The sequence below is a fragment of the Prunus dulcis genome, chromosome 3 (assembly GCF_902201215.1).
Source record: "Prunus dulcis chromosome 3, ALMONDv2, whole genome shotgun sequence".
In the NCBI taxonomy this organism is placed as follows: Eukaryota; Viridiplantae; Streptophyta; class Magnoliopsida; order Rosales; family Rosaceae; genus Prunus; species Prunus dulcis.
This window is the reverse complement of record NC_047652.1, coordinates 14,021,401-14,039,495: the sequence shown is the minus strand read 5'-3', so window position 1 is coordinate 14,039,495 and position 18,095 is coordinate 14,021,401. Positions and strand designations below refer to the sequence as shown.

Genomic DNA, 18,095 nt, shown 5'->3' with positions numbered 1-18,095 from the left:
ATTGAATTTAATATTGATTATTAAATTACTTTGATGCCCTATTGAGTGCTTTGGGTATTTTTATGAGATTTTGGGGTTGGGCTTGTTTTAAGAAATTGATGGCAGTTTTGTAATTTATAAGAAGTTAAAAGCAATGGGTTTTGGGTGTGTTTCTAAAGTCCATTTTATATAGGGTATTTTTATAATTTGGGCCTCCATATTGGGTATAATAGTGAATCTCCCATTTTTAAAATAGGGTTTAGTTAGAAGTAAAAAAATTGATGAAAATTTGTCGACTATTAGAGTTGTAATGGACTATTTCTTAATGACGTGCATCTCTCCATACGCAAGAGGGAATCAAGCCCTGAATAGGTGACACTGAACCCAATTCTTAACCATCAAGACAGCCTCAAACTCACATTCAACTTCAATCTGCCTCAAAATCACATTCAACTTCAATCTTTTTCACCCAGCGAGACCGTGACACGACGTGGTGTTACATGTTATAACACATTTTATATATTAATAATGTACCCTCAAACATAGCCCAAGTTTCTTATAAAGCCTTCTACACAAATTATTTTCATTCCACCTCCAAAGCTACCATCCACATTCAAATTAAAGCCAGCCAAAAGGAATCCAGTGAAGAAGGCTTTAAAGTTAGAGATCCTGTTAGCCTCATAGCATTCACTAGCAACACACGCATGAGATTTATTGTTGGGAGAATTTGAGGGGCCAAAGGCGCAGGGTTCAGAAAGGGAGGAAAGGTTTGAGCCTCTTGCCCCGGTGTCTTTGAGTTCCCCGGCTAAAGCCCCTCCCTCAAATAGTGGAATCCACTACCACCAGTCGACATCGGAGAACAATTGAAGTCTTCATGTCAGTAACAAAATAGAAACATGAAATTGGTTGAAGGCAGGCATCAGCAATTTTGTTGGCAAAGTAAAATGAGATCACGGTTAAAATTTTGAAACATGCAACTAGCAACATATATTGGAAACAATATTCAACATTCCGATACCAATATCAAAATCCCAGATAACACACAGATCTTATAGGTACTGCAGGACATAGTAGAAATTTTTGACAGTACTGGACTAAGAGCAACACCTCTTTATTTCACGTTATTGGTGACGACAGGAAGCCTAGCAACAACAGAAGACATGAGCAAGAATAAAAAGAATAAAAAATGAAAACATTAATCCTCCTCCGTTTCGGACTCAGCACTCTGGAGCCAGTCAATGAATGGTTTGGCGTTCTTCCAAATCTGAGAGTTCTTGCTCCCACCCTTCAGTCCATCTTGATACCACTGCACTATGCATTCTTCCTCCAAGATATCAACATCATAGAGAGCTTTTAAAACAAGGGCAACTTCCTTCAAGGCACTTGAGCTTGACTTCCCACAGAAGCCTTCAATTGCTTGAAGCAAGAGCAATTGAGATCCCTCATCCTGAGCAGCAGCTACAGCAAGGTAGTTTATCTTCTTGGATACCTCTTTTGCAAACCCTTTCTCTAGGCCCCCAAATAGCGCCTCAAATAGAGCAGTCATTTTTTCCTTTGCAGACCCAGAAAGTGACCCCAGAAGGGATTGGAATTGTTTGGGTGAAATACCCTTATCCAGATTCTTTTTCAACTCATCCGTAAGTGTTCCTCGAGCAGTGAAGTTCCCATTTTCCAAACTCTCATTTGCCTTTGTTTCTGCCTTGGCCTTCTCTGGTTCATTGGTGGGAAGCATCACCATATCAGCTGTCGCATCATTCAATTGTTCTTGCATCCGTTGACGAGCTGCCTCTATGGACGTATCAGTTTGCCACTGAACATCATCATCATCATCATCATCAGCCTCCTCTTCATCAGCCTGGCTGGGAGTAGGTGATGTACGATCCTCGTCAGAGCCACTTGTTTTCTTTTTTGAAGAGCTGGCCTTCACAGGGCCCTCCTTAGCAGAGGAAGTGCTCTTCTTCTTTGCCTCTTTCTTCAGTTTTTTCAGCTCCTCATCAGCAGCTTCACCTTCTTTTAGTCTTTCCTTCTCAGCTCTTCTCATTGCTTTCTTGTCTTTGGATCCCTTTTTCTGCTCAGGTGGGTTCTTAATAATGAAAGTAGTGAGCTTGTCCCTCATGTCCACATCAGACACAAAACCACAAGCAGCACATTTGAGTTGAATCATTTGAGTCTTTGTAATCAGTATCTCTGTTTCTGGATTTCCACATCCATAACACTGAACAAATTTCTTGATAAAGTTTTCAAGGAGGCCAGCTAGCTTAGCAGTTTCATGGGATCCATTAACGATAGAAGTCCCAGTTTTCTCATCAAACTTGGACTGTGCGCCAAGTTCACAACCAAAATACTTTGTAGTGTACGCAGCGGGCCTTGCCAAAGCCTTTGCGATATCAACCATGTTGACTATATTTGTCTTGATGCCATTTCCTCGGCCCTCAATTTTGGTAACCATTTTGGGCATCTTATACCTGTAGAAGGCATCATCACTGTTCCCAGCACCAATGTTCAGTAAAGCCATCTTGATAGAGAACAGAAATCAGAATGCAAATACAAGAGATATCACGAGACGGAAATGCTGGTAGCTGCAATATCCTCTTCTAAGTTTTTCAAGACAGGAGAAGATTGATTTTCGTAAGCTATGAAAGGTTGCAACCAGTAGCAACCATGAAACTCGGGATATTCCTGATATGGCAACCGATGCATACAGCTATTTCCTTTTAACAAGGGTCTGTTCTTTTTTCTTGAAGATGGACAATACTCTCCAAGCAACCCAATTGATCCCAAATAGAAAATGGCCTGCTCGGACATAAAAGAAACTTCACCGCTGACAACTTCACCTTGAAAATCTGAAGGTAATAGATACACCTGCAAGTTTCCTGAATCAAGAATGTTGAGGATTAAAATTCTAAAGAACTCTACAGATTAGAGAGTAGTCTATGGAACTACATGAAAGAAGAATCTAAAGACTAGACATAACTTTCCATCTCAAGCAACAATAATTCAAAAGGATAACACACTCTGTGATGATTTATCATGCTAATAAAGATCATAAATAATTACAATGGTAAAGAATACAAGTCAAGTCCCAACGGCTTACTACAAATCCAAAGAGACAATCCCAATTTTTTTTGCAAACCAGTTCAATTGCCATCACCGTTGCAAAATATATACAGAAAAAGTAAATAAATAAAAAAATTCCATCAGTTGCATATAACTACGGAGAATTATATATAAGAGAAAATAACCTATGCATATACTGCAAAGTTACCAACTTTATACGATAAACTGAAATCATATTATTAGGTAAGAACATATATTATACAATCAGTTCCGAAGTAAACATTCAACAGACTAATTTCACTAACAACCATCATCGCAACCCCAAATCCAATCCAAAAACATCAAACAATCATAAAATCTAATTCCAATTAACCCTAAAATAACTGAGATGACTCAAAACATGTAAACAATCGAAGATAAATAAGATCCAATCGTGAGTAAATATAACAAAACAATATTCAAAATCAAACGAAAATTACAATCATAGATGAATGCTGAACTGAGGCTCCTACCTGAAATCCGATAGAGATCGAAGTTCTGGAACGAGAAAAAACGAAGAGTTTCAGAGTTAGAAGATGATGGGATTTAGGGTTTCAATGCTTTGGGAGTGTGGCTCAAGAGAGGTGGTCTTGCCATCTCTTATATATACATATATGTGGTTGAGAGGGCGACACACAGAAATTATCACGTGTTGCAATGACCAATTTTATATTTGGTGGTATTCAATTTGTTTTTTGATTTCTATATATCAACTAGAGAGAAAAAAAGAAAAAACTTAGAGGCGTTGTTCTTTTGAATAATCGTTGACCATATTTTTGATGTGATTTTTCCAGTTGATGCTAAGATAATAGTTCCTAAACAAATGAAAAATGAAAAAAATAATTTATAACACGCAATGTACTACACAGATCTTCTTGTCAAAATAGAGGTGTCAAATAGGTCGGGCCAGCACAACTTATTTAGAGTTGGCCTATGTAATAAACGGGTCGTGTCGGGCTAGCTCATTTAGGAAAAACTAGGGGTGGGCACGGTTCGGTTTGGACCGGTTTTTGCCTCAAATTAGAACCGATCCAATACTATTCATGCGGTTTGGTTCGGTTCGATTTTAATTAAAAAAATTCAAAAACTGTCCGGTTCGGTTTGAACCGGTTTCGGTCCGGTTTCGATTCCGGTTCGATTTTGAACCGGATTATAAAAATTATTTTTTAAAATTGTTTTGTAATACAATTCTCAACTGAAATATTATTTTTTTACTTGAAAATTAACAAATTATTCAATTTCATATAATAAATAAATATTAAAGTGAGAAAAGAGAGATATTTTGACATTGAACTTGGATAAATATTAGGTTTTTTTTTAGTGAAATTAAAAATATAGCATTAAATATAAATATATATTGAAATTATATATTTTTTTAGTTTCACCGGTTCGGTTCGGCCCGGTTCGGTTTTTGAAGACATGGAACCGGATCCGAATCCGGTCCAAACCGGTCCAGTTCGGTTTTTGACCGGTTTTTGACTTTTTGGTCAACTCGGTTTTTTTCGGTTTGGTTCGGTGTGGTTCGGCTCGGATTTCCGGTTTGCCGGTTTGAGTGCCCACCCCTAGGAAAAAATCAATATGGGCTCGGGTCGTGCTCGAATCGAGCCACTAAACTGGTTGATATGGGCCCATGCCAAATTTGACTTATGTATTTCCTTTTCATTTTTATAATTATTTTTTCATCTTCGTTAATTTTTTTGTATACAATTATATATATACTAATAATATTTATTATTTATTTATTAAAAAAAAAAGATCAATAACTTTATTTAAATTCTGTTTAAATAGAAAATGGCTTAGATTATTGTTTGGATTTTAAAAATTGAAACTTAAAAAATAAAATTATTATTTTATATATAAAGAAAACATTAAATTTAAGATATAAATGTAATAATATTATGTATTATTTTTCTCTAAAATAACTATAATTTAATAAATGGACTTTAAACAAGCTGGTCCATTAAATTTCGAACCGGTCCATCCCATTGGACCTAATTATCTCGTCCAATAAACCCATTTCTAAATTTTTTTAAGTCTAAATTCAGGTCATGAAGGAAGCAACAATACCACAAACTCAATGGTGGAACTACATAGTGGGCTATAGTGGGTTGTAGCTTAGGTAGGTTTTTGAAGAAAAAAAAAATCTATTTATCATATCAAGTTGTCATTCCCACTTGTAGTTGGGACCCTCATTTTGTGGTTTTCTTGGCATTTTTCCAACATTTTTTTTTAATGAAAATATATATTTTTAAAACAAAAAAACAAAAAACTACAACACATTAATAGGGAAATATTATTTTTCTGAAGTCTGTTTGTATTCAGCAGAGAATATATGTGAAAAAGTTGGTCCAACATACGGAGCCTGTTTAGTCTGTTTAATAGGATCACTTTCAATTATGTTTGTTGATCATATATTCATTTTAATCAAAAAAAATTTAAAATTTAATATGTATTTGTTTTATGCTAAAGTTTATTGAAAATTTGCCAATGGAGCTATGAATTATTATGACTTAGATGATTTAATGTATACTTTTATTTCTACCAAAAAAAAATTACAAATTATAAGTAAAATAAGATCATTATATTTTACGCTAAAAGTTTTAGCTAGTCCACTCGTAAAAAATTTCATTCCACAAACTAAACTCCTAACAAGAAACTAGTGGCTCAGTGAAATATTTGAATAATTTTTAGGCAAAACCCATGCAAAATTTGATAGAGAAACCCAACTTCCCCCAAACGCCAACTATGTTTGCACTCTGCAACACTTATGGCTATATTCAAGTGAGATTTTAAAATGTTTTTAAAGAAGTTTAAAAATTCATGTGTATTCAATTCAATCATGATTTTATAAAAGTCCATAAAAATATGGGTTTATTCAGTTAAGACTACATAAAAGTTTGGGTGTATTCAAAAACTCATTTGATTTTAAAAGAGATATAAAAAATTGTGGATTTCATTTATTTTTAGAATAATTTTAGGCCATAACAAATATTTGCTTCCTCCTAGAAAATTTGATAGATATGTTATTTTTATTCTCAATATTTAATTTCATCACTTCTACTACCACCTTGTCATGGTGACCACCATTGTTATCGTCGTAGCAACATCCACCACCACCATCGCTGCAACCCCCACCACCACTGTAGCCACCCAAGGGCAGTCTTATGTTCTGAAGGCCTTAGGCAAACAACTTAATTGAGGCCCTTTTACCCTCTACGAATATTTATGTGATTTTTTTTTTGGTTAACTAAAAAAATAAAAATATATGAACTCAAATTCACAAATGTAACTTACAAAACAACTTTATAAAATGCATCAACAAATTACTTAAATATCATTCGTCTTACATTTTTTGATGCAAAAGTATCAATTAATTTTACATATAATCGAGTTGACAATTCCTTTGGCAATTTTTGCATTGACATCGAATATATCATTCCCCTTGTAATTTTTTATTTTATTTTATAATAATAGAGAGGATTAAGCGAGATTAGCTAATCAGTGAAGGTCATAGGATGCAAGCATCCACCCTCAATCCCAAAGGAGAACAAACCTACACTTTCGGGAGCCCCCAGCCCATCCCCTATATTATTACTGAAAAAGGGAGAAAAAAATACTACACCGGGGACAAAGAGCCAAAAAGCCAGCAAAAAAAAATACAATAGCCGCAAGTGTTAATAAAGAAGAAAATAACCAAACTAGCAAAACCTATAATTAGGTCGAGAAGAAAAGGTTTAGTTCCCTAATTTATTCATCACAGTTGATGATGCACTCAAAATGGAGATTAGGTTATGATGCAAACCTAGGAAGGAAAGGATGCTAGTTATCTATTCCTGGGGTGGCCGATTTTGGCTAGGTGGGAGGAGCAAGGTGATATTCTAACTCCTCTCTTTAAATTAGCTCAAAAACCCTAATTTTCTCAAGTGAAAAAGTTCACTTATATTGACCCACAAGAGGGAGACCAAGGTAAAACCGGCCATGGGGTGTTATTTGTGCTTGTTGGGCTCAAATGGTCATCCTACTATGCTCACATAACTCAATTAGCCCATTGGATCCAAGCCCAAAGACCCTTGAACCCAATTTCATAGTTTAGGTCCAAACTACCCTTTTCCCGCATTCTCTTAATTAATTCAATCTTTATTAAATTAATAAGTCTATGCACATCATATTTATTTCCTTTAATCTAACCTCATTGGTGTGCGATCCATTATGTTCTAATCAGCAATGTAGTGAGCGATCCAAAACTCTTTGTTGATTGATTGTAAATTAAAACTCCCTTTTAATTCTCCCTTTAAGAGAACTAGATTATATTTTGTTCTCAGGTCTTCCATAAACCGTGTGACGTCTAGCAACATGTCACGGTTGCCCAAGCCAATATAGAATGAGGTTGTGAACATATTCAGTTGAAATTACCTTGCATTACGGTCATGCTCTTAATCAATGCTCTTGATCATGCTAATTGGGGCATGAAATTCATGTCAAGCCCTTAGCACGATCAATTGCTTCGTTTGATTCATTGGAGTGTGATTATAATCTCTATTATTGATCTAGCTCGTTGTTTTGGCCAAAGACTTTTCGAGTCACATCTTCTTAGCATTCTCCTTTTTTACTGAAGGTAGAGATCCCTTGTTGTACACTCACATGTCTCCATGAATTGATCATGAACCCTAGTCATTTATTTGGGTTATGCTCAATGGAACACAACGCTTCAACATCGCCAAGGGCCCATGATGCTTTCATGAGACAACTCGAGATGCCTCAGGTAAAGGACTAATTTGCACTATTCCAACTTGAGAGATCCTGATTGTAATAACCCAAACCAAAAATTCATAATTAAGGAATATTTTATTTTGCGAAAAGACAATTTTGCCTTCGGAATATTTTATTAAGAAAAAGGTGACTTTTTGATCGAGAAGGAATTTGACAATTCCACTTACACCGTTGCGTAGAGCACGGTGAAATGAGTTCATAGACACGTAGTGGGCCCGAATCGAAGTTGTAACGAGAGAGTTATGGTCAAAAGAGTCTCAGTGGCATAACCGTAAATATTTCGAAGTTGGATTTATAAAAACCTGCTCAGCTCTCTCTCTCTCCTCGCGCCGACCTCACTCCCTCTCTGCCCTTCCTCCTTCTTCAGCTCGTAACTCCGGCCACCGACCACGGCTGTGGGCGAGGTCGGTACCAAAACGACTGGGAAGACGTCCTCTTCCTTCCTCGACCCTTCCCCTCCGACGACGTGACCTGCGCTGGCCGAAAATCGCGCCTGAACCGACGATGCTCACCTGAACTTCAAGTCGCTCGTTCTCCCTCAATTCTTCTCCAAATTTATCGAGTAAGGTATGGATTCCTACCTATTTTCCATGCTCTAGCTGATGATTAGATGGGTTTGCATCAATTTTGACCGTAGATAACCCAGTTTTCGAATTGAAGTTTCAGCCGATTTTCGGCCTCCGTTTTTGGCCACTTCCGGCCACTTTTTGGGGTAGGTCCAAGAACAAAAGTGGCTCCAAATATGGTGTTTTACCTAGGGTAGGAGTTTGGAGCCGTGGTTTGAAGTTTTTTCGGCGAGGCGAAATCGCTTTAGACACCCATCGCTGCCGGCGTGTGCTGGGGTGCGTGGGTGAGGGTAGTGCAGTGGCACTGTGTCCTGTTGCGAACTTTATGTTGTCACGAGCGCGAAGGATTTCGCGGATCTCAATTTGGATTCCGTTTGTGCCCCGAACGGATTTTCCATATTGTGCGATTCCCGGGTTCAATATTACCGAACCGTTGGATCGCGCTCAATTTCGGATATGTTGTTCCAGATAATTTCAGAATCGTGTAGGATTTGACAGATTGTGAATCGGAGTCCCGGATACTCCAAAATCGCGAACCCTGGGTCTAGGGTTTGGGAATTTTATGATTTCACGATCGGGGTCAATCCGATAGTCAGGTTCAGACCAAACTTGCGGGATATGGTTCCCTAAATGTGAGTAACTTAAAGGAACTTTCAGATTGGTAATTGGAGGTCGTGGACCCCACGGGGGTCCGTATCGACCAATATGGAAGTTTATCGCTTAATGAAATCTCGAGTCTTTTTAGACGATTTTAAACATCCGAAATACCTAAGTGGGCAGAAAAAAGGATTTTAAAGTTAGTGCACGCACTTCTAGAAGTCGGGGGTCAGGGTTTTACTTAAAAACTTATACCGAGCAGTTTTATTAATTAAATATTCCTGATGGTTTATCCAGGCATCCGGGACCAGGCAGACCTACAGGAGGTCTAGCTAGCTCGGACCAGGAGTAAGTGGACTTTCTTACATAAATGATTTTATATAAATGAGTTTATATAAATGATTTTATATTGATTTTATATAAATGAGTTTATATGAATGAATTTCATTATTTGAACTTGAATAAGTTTTATGGAATGTTTTCCGAGCATGATTTATGCCGTAAAATATCTTTATTCCTATGCTGCTTAGTTGAGCATGCTAAAAAGTGATAGAAAGCAGAGTTGAGACTTGTATCAGATAAAATAGCAGCACAGCTTTATATTTAACAAAACTCAGTTATTTATCAGATTTTTCAAAAATATTTTATTTTAACACCACCATGTACCCAATCATGGTTATTACCCTCAGATATACCGATGTCTACGGACATCCAGTTTATTTTCAATTCTGTCAGTGCACTTGACATTTGCCTCACGAGTTTCGGGGACGCTCGGACCGTGAGTGCCATGATTTGCGGCTCGGCTTGACTTGGTATCCCAAGACCTGCCAGGATTTGTGGCTCGGCTTGACTTGGTGTCCCGAGACCTGCCAGGATTGCGGATGAGGCTGACTACGGTCCCTTGTATCCTGCTAGTTGCGGCTCAGGTTGCCTGTGTGTCACCGAGACCTGCCAGCGGATCAGGCTGACTATAGTCCCCTGTATCCTGCCCGTTTGCGGCTCGGATAGACTATGTGTCGCCGAGACCTGCCAGGGGAATTGACGGAATTACAGGGGTACATCCGAGTGGTAGTTTTGATTGATTGCAGTGCTTTGATTCAAGTTTTGAGTACATTGCTTTTATGCAGGTTTGATTTCAGTGTTTTTATGCAAGTTTGGATTTCAATACTTTCATGCAAGTTTTATTGTTCTTGAATACGATTGAACATGTTTATATAGATATGTAACTGCGTTGGTTTTAATCTGCTTCAAGGTAGTTTAGATATTTAGTTTTACTCAACTATATTTTTACAATGGGGGTTAATATATTCTTAGATATTTTATGAACCCTTATTTTTGTCCACTCACATTTTCAAATGTTTTGCGCCCCCAGGCTGTAGCGTGCACAAGACATCCACCACCGGGCCATCTTGACTTCCGCACCTTCTGGGTACAAAAGCGATGGTGTGTAAAACAATTAAGTTATCCGTAAACTATCAAAATTGCTCTGATATATTGCCCTAGAGCGAGAATGGAACTTTTGGCATGTTTATTAAAGTGCTGGCAGTTTGTTGTGTAGATATTTTGCTCATTCTGACAGGTGAAAATTTTTGGATTGAGCAAATTACAGGGGAGACTCTGCAGAATTTTCGGCAGGAGTCAAGGTTGAAATTTCAATTAGAAGGGCAATTAGGTCAATTGTGCCCGACACTCGCCAACTGTCGGACACGCACAGGGTTCGACTCGAATTCCAAAGCGGAATTTGGTTCGGGTCCTGTCACTAATTGACATGTAAGTAAAACTTCCATTCAAGTTCTCTCTGTTGATCGCGTTCAGTGAAGAATTCATTCTCTAACGAACATCCATACACTTACGTTACTGTCTTCACACGAATGACTCGAGACCAGTCATCCTCCTGATTGAGCAGATACAGTGCACGATGGTCTTTGTGGATTATCAATGTCTAGTTGATTATCCTATGACCATGAATAGTTTAGGATGTGGACATGGTATAGAAAGGTCTCATGAACTTAACTTCTTTAAGTTACTTTCTACGTTCACGATCCATGAACTTGTTGGTTAAGTAAATAACTAAGATAGTTACTCAAAACAGCATAATGCCCTTAATTAATTAGGTGAAATATCCTTAGAGTTTACATCTCATGATTGGCTCTAGGGCATATTTCTACACTCACAGTGTTTGTCAGCTCGCTATATAATCAACTTAAATCAATCAAACCCACCATACAATGCATTTCCTTCCAATTTTGTGATAAAATGATAGATAATTGACTAAATAAACATCATCTAAAGTTTCAATAAAAATTTCCAATATTTTCTTACAATTTTGGTGGTTTTTATTCAATTTTTACTGATATCGATAATTTCAATACATTTCAATGTTTTTGTACCCTCGATATTTTTTCTCCTAGTCAAATGGCTAGAAAGGGAATTATTTAGTAATTAGATAATTACCTAGAAAATAAAGGATAATTCATGCCATTTATTGCCCACAAGGGCAAATCAATTGGATAATTTATTCTAAAAGATTACGATCTAATCTTCATGATAGTGTGACCTAATGGACTTTGATCTCTTCATCTAGAGCAAAAGCCGTATAAAAGGAAGAAGATAGCTCACGACGACAAAGGAAACAACTTTTCAATAATCAACTCGATATTAAGAGAATATGATCACTCACTCATACTGAACCAAAGCCTTCAAAGAGCTCTTCTAGAAGGCTTATCATCAGCAATGGCTAGAGCCTCCATATGTCTTGGATTACTTTTTCTTCCTCTCTTTAGCTTACACCAATAGCATTCCAGAGAATTTCAAGATATATATATATATATATATATTGTTGATGCGAAAAAGTGGTTTGACACGTGGTTCGCCTAACTTAGTGATATTGTGTCTTCGGAAGGGAGTTAGTCTTCAGAAGATCAAGTTCCTGCAAAAAGGGAACGTTCGGTAAGACCTTGGGGTACCGGTGCGGTACCGGCCGAAGGCTCTCCGATGCTTAAGTAAGTACGGATTTAGTAAAGATTAGACTACAGATCAAGCGGTAGCGTACCGTTGGTTTTTTTGTCTCCCCTTCTTTGGGAATAGGGGTCTCCTTATATAGACCTTGGGAGGTGTGCTTATTTTGGAATTTCCGATGTGGGACTGTAGGAGCGGACTGTCAGCATGACACGTGTCCAAGGGCAAAAGCATCAAGATGTAGAGCACATCGTTGATGACTGTGTATCTTGCCGATCGGTATCTTAGCTTCCGGGCCTGGGCTTTGTCCTCAGGTAGGGTGCCGTTCGTCAGGTATAAGTATATATCAGACATCCATGTATCCTCATACCGTATGGCGCATAACTCGGAGGCTACAGCGCTTGGTTGGGCAAGAATCTCCACTGGTACCTTTCTTCCGACTTTGTCGTTTATCGCTGAAGCGAGTCTTGCCAAAGCATCGGCATGGCTGTTTTCGCCTCTGGGGATCTGTTTGATCTCGTATGCTTGGAAACTTTGGAGTAGCTGATGGGCGGTTGAAAGGTAGGCGTACATGGAGGCATCCTTTGCGGCGAAGTCTGCCGTTACCTGGTTCACAATAAGCTGGGAGTTGCTGTGAATTCGGATTTGCTTTGCATTCATGCTCTTGGCTAACCGAAGGCCGGCCAAGAGGGCTTCGTATTCCGCTTCGTTGTTGGACGTCCGGAAGTCAAATCGGAGGGCGTACTCGATCTTGAGTCCGTCCGGTGTTGTCAGCACCAAGCCCGCTACGCATCCTTGCTGGTTTGCCTAGCCATTGACGTGCAAACCCCATATGGGAGTTGATGTGTCAAGGCGTTCGGCGTCTATTTGATCCGGCAAGATGGTCTCGGTAATCGCCTCAGATGTCGGCCGTACTGTTGCTGGGGTAAGCTCGGAGATAAAATCGGCAACAGCCTGGCCCTTTTTCGCGGGCCTCGGAACGAACTGTATGTCGAATTCCCCGAGTTCGATCGCCCATTTGATCAATCGGCCCGAAATTTCTGGTTTCTGGAGGACTTGCCGGAGGGGTTGGTTGGTCAGGACTTTGATCCCGTGTGCCTGGAAGTATGGCCGAAGTCTTCGTGCCGAGACAACAAGGGCTAGAGCCAGCTGCTCTAATGGTGGGTACCGAAGTTCAGCACTCTGGAGTGCCTTGCTGACATAGAAAATTGGTAACTCTGCCTTTTCTGGTTTCCGAATCAATACCGAGCTGACGGCAGTTCCGGATACCGAAAGGTATAGGTAGAGAATTTCTCCAGGCAGCGGTTTTGACAACAAAGGGGCTTTGCTCATGTAGTTCTTCAAGTCTTGAAATGCGTTATCGCATTCGGCAGTCCATGTGATATCCCGTTTGCCCCCTTTCAAGGCTTTGAAGAACGGTACACATTTGTCGGTAGCCTTCGATATGAAGCGGGTCAGGGCGGCCACGCGTCCGGTAAGGCTCTGAATGTCCTTCGTCGTCTTCGGCCTCTCCATATCGATGATTGCCTTTATTTTCTCGGGATTAGCCTCAATCCCCCTCTGACTGATCATGAATCCGAGGAATTTCCCGGAAGATACACCGAAGGCGCATTTCTTCGGGTTCAGCCTCATCCTGTAGTCTTTGAGTATGCCGAACATGATCGATAAGTTCTGCAGGTGATCTTCGGCAGTTCTGCTTTTTACCAACATGTCGTCAACATAAACCTCCATGATGTTGCCGATGTAACCAGCGAAGATTTTGTTGACGAGCCTTTGATAAGTTGCCCCTGCGTTCTTCAGACCGAACGGCATGACATTATAACAGTACAACCCTTTGTCCGTTATGAATGCGGTATGTTCGCTGTCGGGAGGGTGCATGAATATCTGATTATAGCCGGAGTAGGCATCCATAAAGCTCAGCAGTTCGTGGCCGGCAGTGGCATCCACGAGCTGGTCTATCCGTGGCAACGGAAAGCTGTCCTTCGGGCAGGCTTTGTTGAGATCGGTATAGTCTTGGCACATTCGCCACCCGCCTGTGGACTTTCTTACCATGACGGAATTTGCCAGCCATACCGGATATGTTGCCTCCCGGATGAAGCCGATGGTTTGGAGTTTTTCGACCTCCGTACGCATCGCTTCGTACCGTTCGGCATCGTATGATCGGCGCTTCTGCCTTACGGGCTTATAAGCGGAGGAGATGGTGAGTTTATGGCTAATTACGTCCGGGGCGATGCCGGGCATGTCCTCGTAAGACCACGCGAAAACTTCCGAATGGTGCCGCAAGAAGTCTATGAATTGCGTTCGGAGGTTTGCAGTAAGTCTTGTGCCGATCCTAACCTGTCGATCGGGTTGTTCATCGCTCAAGGTTATGGTCTCCAATTCTTCGGCAGGTTGCGTGTGAGGAGTGGGTGATTCCTCACTAGGGTCGTCAACGGGTCCCATACCGTTCGGTAGCCCCTGCACGTCATGGTCTCGTTGGGGAGTTTGAACGAGGTTGCCTTGAGCGCCGTAGCGTAGCAAGTCCGCGCACTCAACTGATTTCCCCGGATTGCCCCCGTGCCGTTCGGGGTTGGGAACTTCATCAACAGCATGTGGGGCGAAAGATGCGCCTTGATCCTCGTCAGTGCCGTTCGGCCAACGATAACGTTGTATGCCGTCGGGCAGTCGACGATGAGGAACTGATCGTACGTCGTTGTTTTTCTCGGCGCCGTGCCAAATGTAATTGGCAGTCTGACACTACCGATCGGTTGAACCAGGTCTCCAGAGAAGCTTAGTAGAGGTGTCAACTGCCGGTCGACTTGGTTGTCATTGATTCCCATCTCTCTGAAAGCTTCGGCAAAGATTACGCTCACGGAGCTCCCGGTATCGATCAGCACTCGCCCTACATCGTAATCGGCAATTTCAGCTCGGATGATCATCGGGTCGTCGTGGGGATAGAGGATTCCCTCTTCTTCCTCTTGGCAAAATGTGATCGGCTCCCAATGAACTTTTGGTATTTCCTGGAACCGATTCACCTCTATTCCGAGCACCTGAGGAAACTGCGCGGCACGCACATACTGTTTCATCGAACGGTGGCTCATCCCCGCAACGGTAGGTCCTCCGCTGATAGTGCTGATCATGTTTATCTGCCGAGGAGGGTTCGGCACCGGCGCCGATGGCTGCCGGGCGATATACTGGTCCAGTTTTCCTTCTCGGATCAGCCGCTCCACAATCTTTCTCAAACTTATACAATCTTCCGTGTTGTGGCTGTTGTGCTGATGGTATCGGCAGAATTTACCGGTCTCTCGGTTGTCTTGCCGATTGGGTCTTCTAACATTCGGCTTCGGTATGGCCTCCTGTTCGTTCATCAGAACGGTTTCATACGTGGTATTCAGCAGGGTGAAGACCTCGTTGCCGTGGTCACGGTTAGGCAGGGGTCCTCGGTTGTCGTTGCGACCATACCGCCCTTTCCCTTTCTTTGGCTGATCTCTTCGATCGGAACGGTTGTCTTTCCGCTTATGGCCCGCCGAATATGAGTCGGCCCTTTCGTAGGATGGTGCTTTCGCCGGATAGGCGTTTGGCTCTGCATCCTCTCGGCGTGCCGAAACGCTGGGTTTTGAGTTGAAGTACTCGGCCTTGGCGGGCACCGCCGCCTGCTTCATCAGCTCATCATACGTGCGCCAGTTGCTGCTGTGTACTAGGTATCGGAAATGCGAGGACCGAAGGCCACTTTTGAAGGCGCCGTAGGCTGCCCTATCATCTGTTTCCGGACACCTCGAGTAGTCGTGACTGAAACGCGCCGCATACTCTCTCAATGGCTCGTCTTCTCTCTGCCGAATTGTGTATAGATCGTCGGCAGAGTAAAGACGGTCCGTTTGGATCATGAAGTGATTGAGGAAAATTTGCTTCATCTCGTCAAAAGAATCGACCGTTTCCGGCTCCAGACGGTAGAACCAATTCAGGGCTGCCTCGGTAAGTGAAGACGGGAATAGCAGGCACTGCCCCTCGTCGCTCAGACCCTTGCATCCGATGGCAGACTGAAATGAATGAAGGTGGGTTAAAGGATCTTCGGTACCAGTGTAGAATGGTATGTGCAAGGGCTGCACTTCCCGATCCTGCCGAGAGCGACGGATGCGTCTCGTGAACGGCCCGGGCCGAAGCTTTCCCCACTCAGGTTCCTGGGAGCGAGCCTTGTCGTTCTCCATCTTCTGGACTTTCTGAAAAATGAGTCGGATAACAGGGTCTCGGCTGGGGATTCCCTCGGCATCATAGTCTTCCGAGCGCCTTCGCGGGCTTACAGAGTTATCCCCCAAGTATTGAGTTGGTGCCGAACGGTAGGTGGATGTTTGCGTATTGGAAGGGACGTACTCGGATGCCGAGTCCGCGAAGTTCAATCCTTGGACCCTCCGAATAGGCGACTTGCTTTCCCCGGCATTCATCCGGGATTCCCTTAATCGAGCGCTAATCTTGATCGGGGACCTCTGTCTCTCTGCCTCCCGATCATTAAGTCGATGTCGGCAATCGGTATAGACTTTCTTCGGGACGTGCGGTTGGTCCCTGGGTGTTGGCACCACCAGCTGCTTGGAAGGAGCGGGCGTTGCCCTTGCTGCCTTTCCGTACCTCCTCCTATGAGGGGTGCCCAAACTTTCGAAAGAGTGAGTTGTTTGGAAGTTCTGTGTGCGCTGCTGGTGCAGCAGCTGCTGGGTTTCGTCTACTTTGGACGAAAGGTGGTGGTTGTGTTCCTGAAGTCTAGCCATGTCCTTTCGCAGGGACGCGATTTGGACCACTAGCTCGGCTTCAGCTGCTGTTTGGGTTGAGGGGGTGTTGCCGAAGGGAGTGCATGGGGGTAGCGCTGGGCTACCTCCAGTTTGCCTTCCGAACGGCACCCCTTCCTCTGATAAAAAGGTAGGTCCTGAAGTGGTCCCCATGTTTAGGAGATAGTGGGTTAATGGTTTTCGTTCCGACAATTCCCACAGACGGCGCCAAACTGTTGATGCGAAAAAGTGGTTTGACACGTGGTTCGCCCAACTTAGTGATATTGTGTCTTCGGAAGGGAGTTAGTCTTCGGAAGATCAAGTTCCTGCAAAAAGGAACGTTCGGTAAGACCTTGGGGTACCGGTGCGGTACCGGCCGAAGGCTCTCCGATGCTTAAATAAGTACGGATTTAGTAAAGATTAGACTACAGATCAAGCGTAGCGTACCGTTGGATTTTCTGTCCCTTCTTTGGGAATAGGGGTCTCCTTATATAGACCTTGGGAGGTGTGCTTATTTTGGAATTTCCGATGTGGGACTGTAGGAGCGGATTGTGAGCATGACACGTGTCCAAGGGCAAAAGCATCAAGATGTATATGCTTCGGTAGGGTTCCTGCCGAAGGGCCTGTAGTGTGAAGCTGTCGATTCCGTCCACGTGTCGGGTGGTCATTGGCCGTTTAATTCGGGTATAAACATATATATATATACTAATACCATTGTATTCAGAAAAGATTGAGGTCGATATACAAGTGAGTGGTATAATGTAGGACTTAATAAATATTCATCGTGTTGCATGCTTAGTTAGAGTTCGATAAATTTTCTATCTTTGCTAGAGAAACAGTTGATAGAAAGAGTTGATTAAGATCAATCCACGTGGCTTGATTCACCTGTATGAGTTTCTGTATGAAATTATTGTGTCCGTGTGTTCTCATTATTTTTAAAAGAATTTAAGGATGAGTTATTTACACTAACACTTCCTGAGGTTTTTCGTGTTTTCCCATAACTCCTTAAGATTCTAGAAATTACACAAATACCCCCTCATGCACTCCAAAATCCAAGAAACCCTAAAATTGGATGTAACATGACTTATGAAAATACTAAAATACCCTTCATAATATTAGAATATTGTTTGGATTCAGTTGCACCTTAATTTCTATACATTTTTATAATAAAATTAAAAAAAATAAACAAAACAAAACAAAACCCCTACCCATCAAACGCATCGTAAGGAAAAAAAAAAAAAAAAAGACCGACTACCAGACATCTTGAGAGCTACAAATGAATACATTCACTTATCTACTAGGTTCAAACTCTAGAGATGTACAAACTCGAGAAATTATAGAATATTATCGTAGACAAATATGCTAATATATATATTAGTTAAACTAAAATAAGCAT

At 41.6% G+C, this 18,095-nt stretch overlaps 1 protein-coding gene across 1 annotated transcript; it reads right to left on the bottom strand.

Moving 5' to 3' along the window:
• Positions 1–967: 967 nt before the first annotated feature.
• On the bottom strand, positions 968–3,679 carry LOC117622683 (eukaryotic translation initiation factor 5-like). The gene is made up of 2 exons (XM_034353442.1): positions 3,549–3,679; positions 968–2,852 (listed from the first exon to the last, which is right to left on the bottom strand). Exon 2 carries the CDS (start codon positions 2,492–2,494, stop codon positions 1,175–1,177), a length of 1,320 nt encoding a protein of 439 aa, XP_034209333.1. The 5' UTR covers positions 2,495–2,852; positions 3,549–3,679; the 3' UTR covers positions 968–1,174.
• Positions 3,680–18,095: the final 14,416 nt, after the last annotated feature.

What these genes read in the sequence shown, in the direction of transcription:
- LOC117622683 (XM_034353442.1), bottom strand. Translation starts at nt 2,494, where the DNA reads ATGGCTTTACTGAACATTGGTGCTGGGAACAGTGATGATGCCTTCTAC.